The sequence below is a fragment of the Phaethon lepturus genome, unplaced genomic scaffold (assembly GCF_000687285.1).
Source record: "Phaethon lepturus isolate BGI_N335 unplaced genomic scaffold, ASM68728v1 scaffold14425, whole genome shotgun sequence".
NCBI classification, from domain to species: Eukaryota; Metazoa; Chordata; class Aves; order Phaethontiformes; family Phaethontidae; genus Phaethon; species Phaethon lepturus.
In genome coordinates this window covers 19,526-40,447 of record NW_010542761.1, presented here as the reverse complement: position 1 = coordinate 40,447, position 20,922 = coordinate 19,526, and the positions used below count along the sequence as shown (strand labels likewise).

At 42.0% G+C, this 20,922-nt stretch overlaps 1 protein-coding gene across 1 annotated transcript in view; it reads right to left on the bottom strand.

Annotated features, from left to right (window-relative positions):
- The window catches only part of LOC104621615 (serine racemase-like), a 30,804-nt gene extending 21,463 nt beyond the window's left edge, over window positions 1-9,341 (bottom strand). Inside the window, exons 1-2 of the mRNA XM_010288143.1 lie at window positions 9,187-9,341; window positions 1,255-1,597 (exon numbers count right to left, since the gene is read on the bottom strand). Of these exons, the coding sequence (XP_010286445.1) occupies window positions 1,255-1,597; window positions 9,187-9,287 (444 nt within the window). The 5' untranslated portion in view covers window positions 9,288-9,341. The remainder of the gene's footprint in view (window positions 1-1,254; window positions 1,598-9,186) is intronic.
- Window positions 9,342-20,922: the final 11,581 nt, after the last annotated feature.

Genomic DNA, 20,922 nt, shown 5'->3' with positions numbered 1-20,922 from the left:
CTTCCTGTGCAAGCCAACTTTTCCACTCTGAAAGGAAATCCAGGTACAGCTGGCAGGATGTTTTACTCCCAAGTCACTCTGAACAGGCAGCACATGAATGTAAAACGCATCCAGTTTGACTCCTGCACTCCAGCCAACACTAGTCTGCAAGTTTTTTGTGCCACCTTACAGCACCAGACTGTCTCGTATCATGTGCTTTGTCACGAGACACACTTCTTCAGTAGTATGCTACAAGAACCACAGGTATCCTTATTTTGGGAACTCTGAGATTAAAAAAAAAACCCGCAGAAAGCCATTATGATGTCTCTGCATCAGCAGGCACCACCTGAGAACCAGGAGAACTGTGTCTTGCAGACCAAACCGCTTTGCTCTGGGGACTATTATACCCCAAACAGTGGCTCAGACACCAAGGTCCTTTCCTGGTGCAGGCCAGAAAGGCAATCCACGGGTAGAGAGGCTGGTGGGGTGCCCCCGGGCAGCAACAGGGAGGGATTCATCGAGGGAGCTCTTTGGGGCTGCTGTTATGAATTGCCATTTGGCAAAGATGCTCTTTTCACCCACCGCAGGCAAAAGAGGAGATTACCCACAGAGTGCATAGAGTAGCCTTCTTGAAGAGTTCCCAACAGTAGAAATACACTGTGAATTTAATAGCTTGCCACTGTACTTCTCTTACGCTTTCGCAAATGCTTGTACATTTATGGGAGTGTCTCAGTCATTTTCATACCTAGACTCATTGATAGCTGCATATGTTTGTGTGTGTCTATCTTAATGTCCTTGTTTTGTTGAAGATGCACGTGGCAGAACCACCTGGTTACAGAATTTATCCAGCCTTGCCAGGCTGGCCAGGCTAGGAAGGAAGATCTGTACCTTCAAACTCTCCAAATATGAGGGCTGGTTCCAAATCAGACCCTCCCACAAGACGGCTTACCCAAACACTGATAGTCGGCCGTCTCCGTCTCAGGTTCCTTGCAAGAGTTTTTCACCGGGAGCGTAATACCACAGTGCATTAAGTCTATGCCTAATGTGGTTTATCCTTTGTTTACAGGTCACTGCAATCTTTGAGGATTTAGGTTAGTGTAAACAAGTATGAAGAAAATGCTTATTGACAGTTAACAACAACTAATATGAACAGGAGTTGTTTTACACAGATCTATCTGCTGCAACTCACACATACTCTTCATTCATTTCCGAGCAACTTTTATAACGCAAATAAAAGAAATACTGAGAGAATGCAAATCCATATAAACTCCCTACCATGCAGGGGGTTTTCTGAACACCGCACTGGATTTTGAAAGCTGCTGCACTAATATCTTCAAATCGAATCAGCTTGTTATAGCTTGACAGGCTGCTCCTACTGCTTGACTGAGGGATGCGGGAAAGGGCATCCCTAAGTAACTCATCATTACGGCTCACTATCTTCATTTCCCAGGTCTTCACATCCCCGTTCAGGTAATCCTCCTCACCAAAATCTTTCAGTCTCTCAGGATTGATAGAGGGTGGTTTCTGCCCAATAAGGCCATTTCTTATTGGCCCATCCTTACAAGAGTGAAGATCACAAAGCGCTGGGGCATCTTGTTTCTTTATTTTATTGTCATCCCTAAAAACAAATAAAAGAAACTTGTTAGGAAAGCTTGGGTGATTAAAGGCTTGACATTAAGCATTTAAGAAGGATGCGCATCTCAGTTGCTCTTTGCAAGCCTCAAATAGGCACACTGAATTATTACCGTCATATTGCCTTATCTTGCAGATGGATTGAAAGCTACTGTAACCAGCCAGCTTTTAGAAAAGCCAGATAATCTTTCATGTGGACAAACAGGGAAACTGTCATACCCAAGAAAATAAGAAAGGTATAGTCCGTGCTGTCTGGGCAGCCAGACCTTCCTCAGTACTCAGGCTCAACTGGCAATGATCCCAGTTCAGTGCTTCCAGAAATTTTGGAATAACTGGAATTGTATTTACTGTATGCAATTCCATGTTTTTTCAAAAAAGGCTAATAGCTGCTGCAGAGCATTCCCTAATACTATTAATAGCAGTAACAAATGTCGTTATGTTGTACACAAGAGGTCTGCTTCTCTGCTCTTGCATACTTGCAGAGCATACTCTTGACAGTCATCAACTGCCTCGTGACGGGAAGGAAAGTACTTTGATAAGGGATAATAATTATATCCTACTACAGAGCTAAAGAACTAGGTCTCCTGATCCATGAGTTAACACTTCATAGATAAAAACACCTGTAGATAAGACAACACCATGATGCCACACAAACCTCCTTCCCCAAGAAACTTTGGAGAGACAACACTGCTACAAAAATTTGCCAGTTTTCCTACCTTTAACTGCCTTACTCTATGGTCCACAGTGTTCAGGAGTTCACAAGGGATAATATGCTACAGTGTAGGATTTTTAGCCCTACAAATAGATGCAAAATTTCTAGGAATTCTTGGAATTTGGAGAGTAATGTGGGGAAAAAAGAGCATTAAGGAGAAGACCAGTGATTTGGAAAAGAGCTGACACCATCCCAGGTCTGTGGCTATGCTTACACAGATGGTATAAACCCCTCTACATGAAGCACTCAGTATTAATCTATTTGGAAGAAAGGCTTTTCTAAAAAATATACATGTTAAATTATGTCAGTTATTTCAGCATCATCTCCAACAAAAAACACTTACTAAATCCAAATTATTTTTTTAAAATAAGTGACGCAGTTATTCATCAGCAGGGCTGGCTAAAGCCAATGCTGCCCTAGTTTTACAGCAGCGATCAGCACTGTAATATGCATTGTAATAATTTCTAAAAAGAATTTAAAAATATTTAGAAACAGCTGCTTTTTGAGCAATGGCCCCACATTTGGCAGTGTCATCCATTTTCTTTGTGGTCCCAATAATCTGTGCCTGTAGCTCTGCTTCCTATTACACTTCCAATTGTTCCACTGAGGACTTCACATAACAATATGGGCAACAGAAAAGGTTTTGTTATTTGCATCAAGTAATATACTAGTAGCATCAATCATCCTGTATATCCTCACAGGAGGCAAAAAAGGACAATTTTTGTAGCCAGGTTTTCTCTTTCCAAAAATTAATGAGATCAACACTTATTTTCTAAGATAAATAAATAATTTACACATTTGTAACTTGTTTATGTTGAAACCTGTGATTTAAAGTATTTTCCCAATACAGCATCTTAAAGCTGATATACCCGAACACCAGGCATTCGGCCTTCAAATTAAATAGCTTATCAAGTAGCTCTATTCCATACTTTTCTGCATTTCTGCTCCTTTGAGGTTAGAGGGTTGGAACGCTTCATAAAGATGTTAAGCTTCCGCTGTCCGTTCTCATGCATATTAGTCAGCTTAACGCAAAGATGAGAATCAGATCAGACTGTCTCCCTGTGAACTTGTTACAGCACAGCCCCTGGCAAAAACAACACCTACCATCATCTAAGAGGCCACATTGCTGTTAAGAGTTCATTCTCCATCTCCCCCCCCAAAAAGAAATTTTCCGTATCACAGTAGCCCACAACCACTCCAAAAAGAGAAGAACATATACATCTTTTCTCTAAACATATTATCTAAAATGATTAGCAATGAATGATATTTCTTACCCTGGCAATGGGTTAAAAGGGTGTACGTAGGGTAAAACTTATAGGTAGGTCAAAAATTTGTGATTTTTCTAGGTCAAATATTTTTTTACTCACTGGCATTCACACTTTTTCCTTGCATCTGTTGCACTCAACTACAAAAAGTCCATAAAAGACCCCAAAGATGACCAAAAAAGTCTATTGATGAACCAGGATTCTGCTAGAAAGTACAAACTACAGGGCAATGCCTTACCACACTAGTACCATCAAATGTTTTTATCTGCAAGTAGAAAGACCAACATGGGACACTGATTTTTGGCCCTACTCTCGGATTTCCTTTTTTTGGCAGAACAAAAGAGGGAAGTAAATCAGATTCTCAGCCCTTGATCTGCAGCACTGCTCTCATGAACGGTGAATATCTGCTCAGGACCCTGATGGAGACAACACCTTATGACCACTGGCAAAAAAGAAGTCAATCAGCTGTAAAATAGGTGTAGGCTTTTAAACCTTGACATGGGTTTAAAGCACATCTGAAACATTACCATCTCAACATTTAATATGGAAACTGTCCTCCATTTGCATCTGAAAGGTCAGCAGCCTCATTACCAAAGGAATATCATCATACTATTGTATATGTATGTATCGTCTATCTTTATTTCAAATGAATTTTTGTTCTATGTACATATTTTTCATTTACATGACATTTTTCCCTATTGAACCCACCTGGGTATGACACAGACCCACTGAGAGCTCTTAAACTCCCAAGGTAAACAGTGGGTTGAAGTTTGGTAATCTATCACAAACAGGAAACTAATAACCCTGTTGGGTCAGACGCATTTCCTAACTCAAACACAGTTCATATGCTTGCCATAGATCACCTCAGTATGAATTTCTTTTGCAGGGACAGTCAACGCAGGCAGCAAAGCATGCAAGTGCTCACACAGAAACAACACGTGACTTCTCATGCACTGTAACAAAATATAGCCCCTATTCTAGCGATCATGCCCACCAGATGAAAATCTGAGCCAATATAAATACAAACCCCAGCATTATAAAACATTGCTCCTTTCAAATGGATCGCTTTTCCTTTTTTGGAATTTGTCTACAAAAGTTTTCATAAAAAAGTCTGTTTATTTCCAGCCATAAAACAAATATCCAGCTGGCAAGCTTTGTTACATGGTTATAAATTATGAGATTTTACCTTTAAAGTCATTAGTAAAAGCAAACATGAAAATACAGTTTATAAACCTACTTTTTCAAGAACAGCTGCTCAGCATAACTGCAAAAAATAAAAGAGAAGATCCATATGCAGACATTCCATGAATAATTAAGGAACTGGAAAAAATATCATTTGTTTAAGCAGATAGCTTTACATAGTTTAAAGTCTCAAAGTCAGCGTATGCTGAAACGTACTCTTAGAATGACAAAAAGCAACAACTCGGCATGAATAATTCTTCTGTTTCCAGTTTGGTTTTTTGCATACACTGATAAATTTCATCAAGTTAAATAGCACTGGGGAAAACAAGTTTGGAAAAATAGTAGCATTAATAAACTAAGAAATTAACAAAACCAACAAAAATAATTTTGGGACAATAAAATGCAGTAATAGCGCATACTATACCTAAAGACCACAACTGTTGCCTTTGTTACAAGGAGAAAGAAATGCCCACGCAGTTATCCTGCAATGATGGGACAATTACATGTCCCCACCAGATGAACACACATGCAGCTTGCCTTCCTCAGGATCCGTGAAACAGACTAAGCAGATTAACTGATACAGAGGATCTCTTCAGCTTCTAAAACTGAAGGTGCAAAAAAAAAAAAAATCTACAAAGTCACGGATGCCCAGGAGATAGCACACTGGGAAGGATTAGTCAACGTTTTTCCCAGTATAAATGTTAGGGGGACATCATATGAAAGTATCAGATAGAAAATTTAAAAGTGTCCTTCTTACAGAAAATAATTAGCTCACAGAACTCATTGCCACAGGATGCTATGAAGGACAGTGGTATAAATGGGTTCTTAAAAAAATTGTGCACCTATAGGAAGTAGGTGTAACAGTGGCCAATAAACACATCACTGAAGAAGCCCCTCAGCACTTACTTGGCAGACTCCATGAGAGCATATGAGAGAAAGCATCTTAGGTGGCTTTTATTTTTCTCCAAGCTCCTGTTGTTGGCCACCACTACAGGGAAGACACAGAGGTAGACTGCTCTTTGGTGTGACGCAGTGCTGCCATTTTGATTTGCAGATGTACCCAGTGTCAGCATTTGACCCATTTGGTGCTTTTAGACTTCTTACATAATGAGTCACAACGAGGCAGAAATGAAGTTGGAATTATGCACATACATTCCCATGTTACTTCACAGAGAGAAATTCAAAGTGTCACAATAGGAAACAGATACATTTTGGTGTAAGACTGAAAACTCACCATTTCTTTGTCATTTCTACAGCACACTCACCACAACGAGCGACTGACAGTATTGTACAAGTCCTGTAGAGTATTTTAGCATCCCTAATAGGTCTATGCCATGACAAGAATTTCAAACTCCAGTGCCTAACTAGGACCGATCAGTGGCATAGCGCAAACTGGCGAAGCGTAAGCTCGAATGCCCCTTCAAAACATTCCGATCAATTGGGGCTAGCCTGTAATTAACTCATCAGCACACATATGCGTGCTCTCTATGTGTGCATTCTTAAATTTCATTCTTTTTTATTGTTTTGGGGGTAAGGGTTTCTTAAGCTCGTATCTATATGCTGCCACTGTCTTCAGGCTCCCTGAACACCTTCTTGGAGCGCACCGAGCCACAGATAATGGTAAGATACAGTTTGAGACATACTTGTCATCTGCTTTCTAGATAAACGGGCTCAGATCTTATGCCTGCAAGTTTGGAATACTTATTACAGCAAAAAGTGACCCCTTTAAAGTCACTTCTGCCTCATATCTCAAAGTGTTGAGCAGAGATGGGTCATGTACTGGTGGGCTGAGCCAGCGGGACCAGCCTGCTGCAGGTAGCAGTCTGCTCAGCTTATGGCTGGGATTTCCTTTCAAAGGAGTGAGAAAGGGGTAATCCCAGGATATGACAGAGAGAGCCCTTTCCCTCATCCAAATCCCTCCTTTACCCAGAACCTCCTCAGCTCCATTAATCCTTCCTATTCCATAACCCCAGCCCCATCTCCTCTGACCCTTGCAGATGCCTGAGCCTTCCCACACCCTTCTGACACCTTCCCCATTTGTTGCAATCCCCTTTCCCAATAACTCCTAAATATTTCTGTTCCATCCCAACTCCTCTTCTACTTTTTTTCCCCGCTCCCCAAACACATCCAAATGCTGCAATAGCAGCAATTCTTAAAAGCATCTCAGCAGCTTGCGCGAGCAGGTCTTTATGAAAGAGAAATGACAGAAAAAATTGAGGCTTGCTGAGATACAAATGGCAAGAAGCATCATAACAGATGTCATCCTCTCCACTAGTAATTCTAAGTTACTGCACTGTATAGTGTCTGAGAGTCCTCAGCAGGACTACAGGGTGACAAATAAACTCCCCCAGGCATGGGGAAGGAACACGCTAGATCTCTCTTTGACAACACAGTTAAAACAGATTGAAGACAACACTGCACTCGAACATTACTTTCTTGAATTATCATTATTTTGTATAACACTCGTATTTAGAAACACCTGTTTGAGACTCTTATCACTCAACTAGTGGCAATTAAAGGATGGAAATTTAAAATGCATCTCTGATATTTAGATACCCAAACCCTACGCAAAGTGATTGCTCCTAGATCACATATGAATTACCAACATCTTCCCCTAAACAGAAAAATTCAGTAAATATTAGCTCAAATTTGTTGATAGAAACTGGGGCACAAACAGATCGAGTGACTTGCCTAAGACTCCTGCAGGAAGTTCGTAGCAGGGCTACTTATCAGAGTGTCTTAAAGACAAAGAGATCAGGACTTAGTTACTAGCCTGTATGACACAAATGTATGACCTATCCGGCAGAGATAGGAACGTAATAACCAAGCCTTGGGATTGAGCAGGTATTTATAATTCTACTCATCATATACAGGTCTGACAAAACCATGTGATGTTACACCAGCAACAAACGCGAAGAAAGCTCAGGTTCATGCAGGGGACAACCACGCTGCATGATCAGTTCTGATAAAATATCTCCTTACTTCCAGTAAGTCAGATTTACCAGAGCCTGAGCCTAGTACTATATCTGCCTTCATCTGTGGTCATAATCCTTTGCCAGTCTCCTGCACATGCTACTGAAATGTCATTGCTTACTGCTGGCAATGGCAACTGGGTGTCAGCTGCTAAATAGATAACATGAGAAAAAGTAATCTGAAAGCAAGAAGAACTCAGAAGGTCACCCCTCTTGGTTACCTCTGCTTCAACACCTTCCAAGTGTTCCTCAAACAGACCCACCCCTCTAAGCAGTTCATACAGGACGTTCACAACTGTGACTGTGAATGTCAAATGATCACTATCAAACACTGCACACAGTTTGGCAGCCAAAACTCTCCAACTAGTGAAACTTTTTTGCTCTTTAAGTTAAACGTATTCTGAATTTAAGGGTTTTCTGGTGATTAACACGTCTCCATAATTCACTTGTAATAAAGAACAAGTAACATAACCGAAACTAGAGGAAAAAGTGGTCCTGCGATGGGAAGACCGGTTTAACATTCTCAGTTCGCTGCAGAACGCGTCACATCATGTGTGACTTCGAGCAAGCCATTTTTTCAGTGCAGAACTGGGGTTTTGTCTTCCCCTTTGGTGTTCCATGAGGGTTTAACAGCAGCATTGATCCCACTGAAACAATTTATCTTTTAAGTACTACCAACATCTGCGACTATTGGCAGGACGCAGGAAATGAGAACTGCCGCTTGTTTATACCACATCTGGCAACGTCAGGTTGTGATCTTGCTAGCAGCGTCCAGATAATAAAATTGGCAGACAAAACAACTACGGAAAAGTTTAAGAGCAAGGCTGTGCAAACACAACCATGCCACATGGGTGCACACCCCTCAGCTGATGCTACGCAAGGGCAATAGACATCTCCTAAATTCCATCTGCGCCATCCAAGCCTGAAAACAGGAATTCAAGAAGACCACAAGCACCCTAACAGAGACAACTGCAGAACACCTGTAAGAACAGGATCTGATACAGGCTATCCCAAGATAAATTTTCAGCAGTCCATTGGCCTGTCTAGGGTTATTTCTAATACTGTATTCATGAAGAAATAAAAAAGCTGAACTCCAAGGGCTTAAAGTATTCAAATCTCCACTGCTTCTAGTGGATGACTCCAGGAGCAACTCATACCCACAGAACCTTGGGAGATATTGAAAAATTACAAACAATTTCCTTTTTTTTTTTTTTTTTTAGAAAGTAAGAAAAGGAAAAAGAAAGCATTACCTATACAGCACAGCGACTAAGTAAACAACGAGGTGAAGCAAAACTCCAACTACAACACCATAAGGAGGCAGGAGGGGTCCAGGGGTTGTCATGTCCATGGGCCTGGCCCTGGGTGGACCCCGAGGGCCGACCATGACCCCCGAGGGGCAGAAAGGAGCGCTCTAGCTCTAAGTCAGACAGCAATATTCTCCAACCTTTGCCAGAAAGGATCGTAGTCTTCATCTTCCTTGGAGTGGTCCCTGGGACTTCTGTTTTTTAACACCCTGGAGTAGAGAAACTGCGCTGCAAAATTCATTGTAATTCCTGGCGCAAAGCAAAGCTGGGAGACTGCGGGCAGGGGACACGCCTGCCTGTGAGAAGTGCCAGCCCTGCGATGCCTGGGTGGGAAACAGTGGGCAACGTGCTGTAAGCGGCTCTCCAGCGCGGGCTGGGGGAGGGAACTGCCTTAGAGAGAGACGGCTGCTGCTATTTAAAGAGATTATTTCAGAGGCCAACCTGTCCTTGTCAATTTGAGTCAGGGCCTGGATTATGCTGGGGTGACGCTCTGTTAGCAGGACACTTGAAGCTTTAGTTACTTACTGCTTAGCTGTGGAGCATGATCGAGACCTGCTGTAGGGCCCACGACCTAAGGGCATGCACTTGGGTAGGCAGAAGCGGCAAGAAAGGGATGGCTTTTCTGTGGTGATTGAGTCACTTGCAGGGATCCTTTAAGGCAGCACCAAGGGACATGGGTCTTTGTGACTGAGGCGCGGAGGAGACCAATTACTTGGTTCAGGACTTCTCTTGGCACAAGTCCTTGTAGCAGAAAAGCAGAGATATCCAGATCATACAGATAGAAAAGATCATCGAGGGAAAAGACTGCGGCAAGCATCTACATCTGTTCTTCATTGCCCTGATGGAGCGTTAGTGAAGGCGGTGCCAGATTTCTAGATGCAGGATGGCTGTGCAGTGGGGATGGGAGCAGGGGTTCTTCCGCGGCTCTCCTCTGCTGGAATACAGCCCTGGTGGAGCACAGGCTCGAAGGCTGCTCGGGGACTGACAAGGTGACCCTTTCCACACCAGTGGTCCCTCAGCACCCTCTGCTTTCTGCTAATAGTGTACAAAACTCCCAAGACAGAGAACAGGCACACTGTAAAATCTAACCTAAGCTGTGACCTAACCTTCCCCACAGAGTACCATGAGAAATAGAATAAACTGCTTTATATGAGAGAGTCAAAATATACGATCAAATAGTCTTCTGGGATCTCCTCGGAACCTCTGAGCTGTGCGGGTGAAGCCTTTCCTCCACAGGTGTGTCAGACCGGATCCATGCTCCCCCAGTTTCATCAGTACAGATGAGGTTCCAGATTCACCAGCTTCTCCTGTCTCTCCCACCCCAAACCCCTTTACCCTTCCCTTTCCAAGGTGGCAGATGTGTCGGCTGTGGAGGTGGCACATGTTACACGTGGCCACAGCCCGAAGCAAAGGGACAAAAAGGCAGTCAGCTGCTGCAAGCACTTGCAGCTCTAAGCCAGAGTGAAGTTCAGGCCACCTTCACCAGTGCCTTGAAGCAGAGGGAGAAGGCAGGTGGAGCTCCTGCTTTGCTTCTAACACGTCTGAAGTGCAATGGTGGGCAGGAAAGGGAACTTAAAGTAGTGAAAATCACAATGCCTAGCTTTTGGGTATCTGGGAGTCCAGACTGATGTGCTGATCAAGTCTTGACATGAATTCAGCTCCCCACAAAACGATGCCCTGATCTGTGATTGGCTCTTGTAGACCACATAAAACTGGTAAAAGGATTTTTGGGAGCATTTGGCCAAGCAGTTTGAAACAAATTCACCAAACTGTTTCAGGACAGAACTACTTGAAGCATTGAACCACTATCCTTCTAAAACACTCCCAAACAGTCAGCTCACTAAGGAAAAGAGGATATTTGGAAATTTCTGCTGTAGATTTAGGCCCATGTCAAACATCCATTCAAAGCCCTTACCTAAGTCTGTGCTGGAAACGCTGACTGTGCAGTGTCTTAGAAGGTACTGCATCACCATTAATTGCTGTAAGTTATCTACAACCATTTTCTGAGCTGCTTATTTCCTTAATGAGAGATAAACAGTTAAACACACACTATTATTAGATGTGTCTTCCTCTCATTCTTGCCTGTCAAACTTCATTGTCCTTACAAGCTTCTTATACTTTGTCCACCACGTTACGTATCTGCCTTCACTACCTGTGCACACAGAGAGGACGGCCGCGCGCAGCCTTCCTGCTTTCTCTTTCTGGAGCAATTGGATTTGGTCACCTTTCACAGGCACTTTTTTTCAGTATCTATTTCTCTAAGACATCTCTAATTGTTGTTACTTGAACCCTTCAAATAACTCAGCCACCTTCATGTAGGAAGTTAATCTGGTCTGCCAATTCTTCCTAATATCCCTCTCCAGGAAATTCCCATTTTATTTCCTTTGCCTTCACTAACGCAATTATTAGCAGGAGTTGGCATATATGCCGCTGCTGTCCAAGAACCAGAACTCTCCAGCAGAAGGAAATACCCCTGTAAATGACATTTTCAGGGGCAGTCCCACATCAAAATACTTATGCTGGGGATGAACTTAAGTACGTATTTTATGCTTTTTGATTCAAGGTTTAATATCCTTGAACTAGATTAATCCATAGTTTAGCAGCTATTACAAAAAATGGTATGACTACAGCTCCTTCCTGATTTCATTGCCTTTTCAGACATTTTTTTTCCAAGCAGACCACTGTGATAGAGGAGCTTTACAACTCCTCTAGATTCCACCAACAAGAAGGTGGATGCAAACAGTGAAAGTCACAGCAGCAGGGGGTTGCACATCTTCCTTCCCACTGCCACCGAGAGCATCTAGTCAGGTGTGGAGAGGGAATCCACCCGTTACCTACAGTGCTGCCTACTTCATTTACATCAAAAAGCATACTGGTCATGGCAGACCAGTTAGGCATTTCAACCAGCTGGCTATAGAGGCGATACAACCTGTTAGTGATTCCCCTGATACAGTTTTCTGTATTGCAATTCCTTTTTCAAAGAGTGGCTCTGAATCAACTGTCTGCAAGAGGCTATTGTCTGCTGCACTTGAAATTCCCAGGATGCCCTCATGTCTCTCTGGTTTTGCATCTAATTGGCAAAAATTTTCTCCAGCGTATCACCTTTTAATATCCTGCAAATCTTTCGCATATAATCTCACTCCTGACTCTTAGCTTTGAAAAGCCAAAAGCCTCTTACCTAATAGACTGAAATACATTATTTTCATTATATTTGTTCATCTTGAATACAATCAAGCCAATCACTACCAGCAAACCTGGAAAATGTACAAGTTACCTGAGTATCTAGGGATTGGTCCATTAACTGCTTGAAGATTTAAAAATATGGACCATAAGACTAACCACAGAATTAACATGTGAACAATGAAGTAGCTGTCCGTGGATAGATGGAGATCGACTTTTCTGTGTCTTTTGCATTGATTTGATCTGAGCTACAGCCTATTTGGAGATCAGTTATCTAAACTTCCAAATAAGCCTGGCACAGAGGTTTTGGTATATTACAGATTCTAATAAAACTCTTCAAATAACCATTTTCCTACTTCTCTTAAACCATGACCTGGAATAACTTAATAGAGCCACTTCCAAACCTGGTCACAGTGCTTCAAAAAACACCATAATCACCGCAGGAAGGAAAAACTACCTTTCATCTTTGACTTTTTCCTTTTGTATGAGGGAGAGAGGGTAGAGAGCAGGAAGGGGAGAGAGCGGGAAGAAGGATAGGTAAGACGCAAGATGTAATTACATTGCTTGTATGGTCAAGTGAAACCCAACACAATTGCCATGAAACTATCAAGGACAATGCTGAGTTACTGGTCTTCCCCAAATCACATCTCTCTTCAAATCTGGAGTTTCTTATCTCCTCTCAGCTGCTATGTGGTGTGTCCTAAGGGAAGAAAGCCAGCAGCTCTGTGCCATACAGGTTTCTGAAGGTCTCATTTACATCTCCATACTGCCACCACTCACACTTTTTGTGTTTGTGCAAGGAAATCACCATTCATATCTGTACAGCTTTTGGCATACCTGAGACCTCAGTAAAACCAGCGTCTATCAGGGGCACTGTATACATCTGAAATGGCAATCCTCAACAAGTATTTTTACCCATATCATCATACAATATTATTATCTTCTACTTAGATAATTTTGAGTCCAAAGAAAAAAAAAAACCCACACACTTTAATCAAGGGTCAGAATTTAAATTCCTTGACCTTACACACTAGCATATGAGCACTGATTAGGACCGGAAAGAAGTGGAAAATCCAAGTCTCAGAATAACAGTTTTACACTGATCAAGTTGTGTATGACTGCCTGCCTTCCTCCCTCAGTCCCTGGCACAAAAGCCATTAAAAGATAGCATAATGTGGAACGTAACATGTTGCTTTTCCTAGAAAACCTTCTAAACAAGGTTATGCTGCTATTTCCCCAAACTGAAAAGTAAAAAAGGACCATTTTGCTTTGAAAATGGAAAACAGTGCTTCATTCTCTTGTAACCAGAGAGAATTGAGTTTGGACAGCACTGTGAGAAATAGCTATTACCATTGTAAATAAGGGCTTCATTGAATTACTAGACTTGAAAGATGGTTTTGAAGGGTTAGCCAAGTTTTTCCCCACACTAAATAAAATTAATATAATTTCCAACCTCAGTGAGAATAGCATGGGTGGGAAGCAATAGTCTATCCAAAGCAGAGAATTCTTTGCAGAATTTGATCAGCTGCAGAAGGAAAAGGGTGGAGACGGTCTGCAGTTAAGCCAAGAAAAACAATAAAAGTTGTTCAGAGAATAGCAACGCAGAAAACCAAAATGGTAATTTAGGATTAAGCAATGTATCAACGCAAATGTGGTGGTAAACCACTGTAATAATCAGTATGGATAAATAAATAAATATAGACAATACAAAAAGAATAACCAATTAAGAAAAAAGAAAAGAAAAAAGAAAAGAAAAAAGAAAAGAAAAAAGAAAAGAAAAAAGAAAAGAAAAAAGAAAAGAAAAAAGAAAAGAAAAAAGAAAAGAAAAAAGAGAAAACAAAGAGAAAATGAAAAAAAAAGAAAAAAAGGAATAGACATCCAAAAGCTTCACATTTCCTTCTAATTTAGCATACTAATCTCACTTCCATCTCAGTTTCTGCATAAATCATATATTTATAAAGCAGACCAGCACTTCAGCCCCCAGCGTTTCTATGTCAGATAGCAGCTGAGCCATGGTAGTGAAATGTCATGTTCCTGTCATCTTTAGGGAGCTGAGAAAAGACTGATAAGGTAGATTGAAATCAGTGGAAACAGACCCAGCTTCCTCGCTCTATTTTGTAGTGGCCGAGAGAAAGGACAGGCATCAATTCAAAGAACATATCTGCTGGCACAAGAGGCTCGAGGGAAGTCTGAGTGCGCTTTGTGTAAAGTTACTATGTGGGACAGACTGTGTATCTGCTTATCAGGCCAACATTTTGCAGAAAGGATGGGATATTTCTCAAGGCAAAGAGCAAAACTTCACATTAGAGGTCCAAACATTATCTCCCCAAAATAGTATTTCTATCCATCAGAGGTCTAATTCTAAGATGCTGAAGCAATACATTTCAAGAGCTGAGCAAAAACTAGGAACTCCAGTACAAAGCTTGTGCTTCGCTGTTACAAAAAAATGCACACTCTCTACTATTGAGACTAAATAACTGATAAGAACCAGCAAAACATTTTGCATTGCTATTTGGGATATTTAGCTCAGTTGGACAAGATGACCTTTAAAGGTCCCTTCCAACTTAAACTATTCTATGACTATATCCTGCTTATCTCAGTTTCAAGTTGTAGGATAACATTTTTAATACAGGCATGCAGAGGCAGTAAATTAGCATTGCAGATGCATGAAAGTATCCAATAATCTACATACAAAATACACCTCACAAAATGATATTAATTAGACCGTATCTCGATATCTTTGGGTAACGTGAGGTACCTTATATTATCACTGACTCCAGGCTTTTTGTCCTTCTGGGTCTAAAGCCTTGGTCACGCAGCTGTGTTCACGGTAAAGGAAAGGTGCACTGGCTGAAGCCCATACCGTGAATTCCTGAAGAGACCTATTAGTTTGCGCAGAGCACAGCAACCGCGATCCAGTTTCACGTTCTGCTATTTCAGACGGTATTAGAACATCACAGCGGCACCACATAATTTGAAAGTGCTACTATAATCATTACCTTTATTTTCACTAACAAAGATCACCGAGCATTCAAACAAGCAGCAAATGTGAGCCGAGACACATATAGCTCTGTACGGACTTACTCAAAGGGATTCTGATTTGCCGCAGTCTATACACTAACTACTATATGACAGTTTCAGAGGCTGAAAAAGCCTTCCAAGATGGTGAAGACATCACTGCTTAGATATCTAACAGCAGTGAAGAACAGATGACGGCTTCCACTGAAATAAATAAACGCTTCGCTGGGGTGCCATACACCAGCCCCTCTCAGCGTCGGCACTCAGGTGAACTCCTCTGCTTCCCCGCCAGCCTAAGCAAGCTCAAGGTCAAGTACGTAACAGTTCCGGGTCCGTCACTTTGGCCTGGACTCTCATTCATCTAAACCCTCTCCCCTCCGCTCCTGCTGCGTCTAATTAAAACACTGAACTCTCAGTCGCAGTTCACGCTGCGCTGGAGATCAGCTCACCGGGCTGTACCAGCCCGGCCTCGCCTTTGCCGAGTGCCATTGTGGGAACAGCAAAACGAAGGAGCCGCCTGAGCCGGACGGGGTGGGAGACAGAGCGGCTCCTGGGGCGACATGGTGGCCATGCAGACGGAAACCGATCGCCTCACTGGCCACCCGTGAGGCAGCTCCCTGGCTGCCAGGTGACGTTTACCCACGTTAGCCCGCCGGCTCCCTGCGCTCCTTCCCCTGCCCTTCTGCTGGGCTGCTCCCGACCGCCTGGCCTCGCCTCTGCCCGTCCTACGCTCTCTCTCCATGGACTCCATCAAGGCTGCGCAACCAAATCCCTCACGGCGGCTGTTGCTTCCTGGTCTGAGGATCTAACACCAGCAGAACGCCTTCTGCACCCTGGGCTGGTGGAATTTATTCTTCTCATTTCAAACCACGGGCTCTTGTCCTACCAGCTTCTCCTAGTTCACTTTCCTAACGATAGTTTAAAAAGAAGAGATTACCTCTTTTATTTATAGCATCCTGATGATTCACATGACTTCTCTATCCTGACTCCTGATACTTCTTATTCCTTGAGCACATGCACTCAGCCCTCCGTTCCCCTTCCACACTTTTTTATCCTCTAATCTTCTATTTCCTCTTTTCTCAATGTTAATTAGAAGAGACCTTAGACAGTCACCACTGTGAAACAGAAAATTATCCCTTTGTTATTGTGTAGATGTTGAAAAATATCCAAGTAGGAAAAAACAGAATGCACTTACAGAAAGAAAAATACAAAATGACATGGATGAATGTCTGAGTTAAGGAATAATATTTCTGTTATTCTTAGAATGAGTTCCAGTGGTGGGTCTGAATTAAAGAACAGTTGGGATAGATAATTTAAAGCATTTTACTACGTCTGGACAGAGTATTGTAACAGACATTTTAATGTCCTTAGAGCCAATGGGTCTCTTAAAGCAAGGTAGGATGTCTTAAAATACGGCACTAGAAACAGCATCCATGCCATGCTGATTTCCTCCAAGGACTTTGTTTCAGATGATAATTCTTGATCTTATTTGCTTCATCCTTAACACTAACTAGAATATCCATACAGATGCAGCAAACTAATAGCAGGTGTAGCCACCATCAGCCTCCCCCCTAAACACATATGGAACTGATCACACTTCAAGGATCTCATTAGAAAAAAATTCAAAATAAGGGGTGGAGGACAAGAATCCAGAGTCCACATCTGTTTTCTAACAATCTGAATTAATGCCTTGCCTCCAGAGCTTGTGGTGCATGCTAATCTTGTTAAACAATTAATTTGTTCATACTCTCACAAGGTTTTTCATGCCTTGGATCATCTCTTAATAGAAATTGTTTCATGGGCACTTCTCTTCCCGTTCATGATTACACAATTTCCCTATGGCAGCGACCACAAATCCTCCTATTAGAGTGGCATTATGAAAGTATTTAAGTTGTCTTTTAATGCAGTTTTGCAGCTGGAATTAAAGAGGTGAGTGAGAAGCCACTACCATACAGTAATAGCTAGCTGTGCTGTTGGGGAATCTTGCTGGACGGGATCCACCATGTGATTAACTACACAGGCAGCAGGATGAAAATATTCATACACATTCTTTTTCGGTCTCTGCCTTGAAGCATGTGTCGGAAGCATGCTTGAAGAGAAACTGCAGCTAAAGATGTGAGTGATCTGTAATAACAAAGGAACTACTACCATCCTGCTACAGTATTATATTTCCTCTGACACACGTATTTTAAAAGGAGTCTTAACCTGTGATTTTTACTACATTGGCTGTAAAATAATACACATACCGTAAATTTTCAGGGGAATGGCAGTGGAGAGATTAGCTTGGCATCTCTCTCTGGCAAGTTATTCTTTCCCTTGCATCTGTCTGTGACCTCGTGGTAATTAAGAAAGGAGAATAGGCTGACTAGTAATCCAAAACAGGATTTATTTCCAGCTGTTTCTCTGTTTCATTAGATAGCTCCATTTCACAAGTCCCTTATATGGTAAATATTAGCTATATTCAAAGGCTTCATATACATGGCTGATGCATTGCCTAATGGAGGAAAATACACAGGTGTTAAGTAACAGAGACCACTGCTTTACTGCTGTTTGTCATGACTTGTGTTCAGCAAGGTGCTATTCAACAGATGAATAGCTTCTCAGATATTAGCTGCTCCTTCACAGAATTAAAATGTTGGTCCAGTTTCAAGTAATTATCTCATCTAATTGGGTGTGGTTTGCAATATTGATCTGCTGAAGACACTAGCTGAGTAATTCTAATTTGGGAATAATCAAGTACTTCCCCCATGCGTACTTCTATTTCACATTTTTATGTGACTCAAATGGGTGGACGTAAAGTTACAACAGCAAAGGGATACAGCCTTCTGTAATAGAAAATATAGCACATATTATCAGATCACTATGTGTGCAATACAAGACTGGGAGTCAAGAGACTATTCTTGAGTCACTAACTTAGCTGGCAATATAGTTAATCCGGCTTTGTTAGGACAAAGGTTTCCTTTCTCTACAATGGGCAGGCACACCACACACCATATTTCATAGGGGTTTCTGAGGCATGGCGAAGCTTCACAAAATACATGAAATCTGTCAAATGAAAGGATCTAACAACTGGCTAAATATACAAAACAAACGACATCGTTCACTACTATTCCACATGACCCACCTTTTCCTTCAGCTTTCTGATTCAGTTTCCTCGCAGATGATTGCTCAGGAAGCTGAAGCCACAGATGCAAAACAGCCTGAAACCATCAGATGCTTACCTAATGCTGGCAAACAGAATCCAGCCTAGCGTGTTGGCACCAAGATGACACAAGAGAGTCAATTCCTGTAGCTGACTCACTGCTGGCTTTAGGCGTAGTACAAAATGTATTGTTTTGAAGAAGGCCGGATCAGAGTTGTCTGCTCCATGACACATATGTTTGTTAACTTCTCCAGGGAGGGTACAATTAGAGACAGAACTGATCTTGACAGTACCTCATACCATCAGCCATTTGATTTTTATAACAGTATCAAAGATTATGCCTTTATGACGATAGCCAGAGAACTTCACATTTTCTGATGTCTCTTGCAAATCAAGGTAATAAACACCGGTACAAGCTGAGATGTAACAGACTGGAGGGGGGATTGCACTGGCAGATAACCTGAAGGTATTCACGCATTGAAGGCTGTAGCCCACAAGACCTGGAACATCAACAGAGGCTGCCCCATGAACAACAAAGAAATGGAGGCTCAGTGGAGACTGCCAGGCATGTGGTGCTAAGAGTTAAGAGTCACTGCTATCAAAAGCTTTAAATGGCAATTCCTACTTCATTCTGGTGAAATCACCTTTGCAAGAGGCCTTTCATCTGTTCACCAAACAAATGTGCTGGTTGCAGAGCAAGCTTCTGCTTCCTTTAGAAGCAGTCCACAAGCTGCATACCTGGCTCTTCTTCAGGTAACAAAATTCTGCTTCCACACCTGTCCAGCTACTGCTTCAACCCGGCAGCCAGAAACAGTAAATGAAGAGAGTGGAAATTATTGGCCTCTTCTAAAAGAATCATGAAGCAAGCCTCACTTTAAATAAAGTGTTCAACAGCCTCCAAGTAGCAAGAACTTCTGGTCACGAGCAGCCAGCAGATACTAAGCTTGGGAACAACAGCCCAAGGAACCTCCATAGGCCCTAATGCACACAAATCTCCCAGGGGCAGGTAGGCAGGATACACGAAGCTTGCGCTGATTTCATCATCCACCAGCGTTAAATCCAGAATAGAGATCATTCTCTTTCATTTCCTTCTTTTCAATGTAAGGCGCTTTCCTCTCCCTACAAGGATGGGTTTTCCACTGTACTTTTGTTCCCTGAAGTAATCTCCACTAAATTTTCTCTCTGTCTCACTTGAAGTCCGAAGGGACTGCAGTACAGTCCAATTTTTGCCAAGTGTATGCTCAGCTATATCCTCTGTCAGCCCATGCTGCAGGATTTCATGCCCAATAACAATATGATCTTTTTCACATAGCGCATATGTCCTCTGTCGACACATGCCCTTTGTTTATTCTGTTCCTTTTCCCTACGCACTCACTGGGATCACTGTGCACTTATTTATTGCTTTTGCCAAGCATTTGACTAGTCCAAGAAAGAGATACAGAAAGACTGTACAAAAAAAACCCCACTCTCAAAATAGACTTAATCCTTGTGTTTGCTCTCCCGTTCACCAGACTGCCTGCTGGCAAAAATTCACATCCCTGTTCACTGGTATGCTTTTTTTGGCTGCTGGTATCTTGGGAACATCTCAAAAGCTGGATTTTGTGCAAACCTATATTCATATGATCTCATTATATTCTCATATATGGACATTTCCAAGATTAATGTGCTGAAGAATGCTTTCTCTGATGGTAATCAGTTACTAACTTTTCAGAATACAAACAGGTTTGTATCATATTCTTTCTGCTGCTCTCAAGCCTTGCACTGAAAAATCTGCTTTGCAATGTAATGATTTCTGTCACACACCCTGGATTCTTTGTACTTCATGTTGCTAGTTAAGGTGTTGTCATCTGTAGGTTCATTCTGAGTATTTATGAATAAAAAAAGTCATCTTAGGTAATTAACCCCTGGAGAATGATACTAGAGAAAACCCCCACTATTTTGTTTAGTTCTCCAAGGCTATCAGACCAGCACCTCACTATGGTCAAACATAACACAATAGGTAAAAATAAGAAGCAAGTGCTTTGGAGGGACTGAACTGTTCCAGGAGCCTGAGAGTAATTCAAGAGGAACCTCGAGGAAACGTGCTGTAAAGCGGGTGAGCGACCTCAGCAGAGGTGGTCTGGAATGGAAATTGTGTTATTTTTTATAGTGTGTTAAAGGGAAAACTGATTCATTGCTTTTTAATAGTATGGTGTAGAGGATGGCAGAGAGCATGCGGAAAAGCATCCACGAACAGGCTCCCTTCACAATACAGAGAAGGCATCAGGTGATTCTGCTTAAGAAAGGACAAAGGTAAAGGCCAAACACATTCAGGAAACAGCAGCCAACTATTCATAAATATTCTTCTTCTGCCCCTCAACCTCCTCCTTCCAAAGTGCAGACAACGCGCAGACAATCTATCACTTCAAAAATCATAGCCTACCACATCAGCGTCTCATATTCAAACACAGAATAAAACGAAGAGTGGACTCACCGTTTCCTACCCCAATTCCTCTCTGAAGACCTGTTTATAACAAAATTTAAATATATGTCGTTT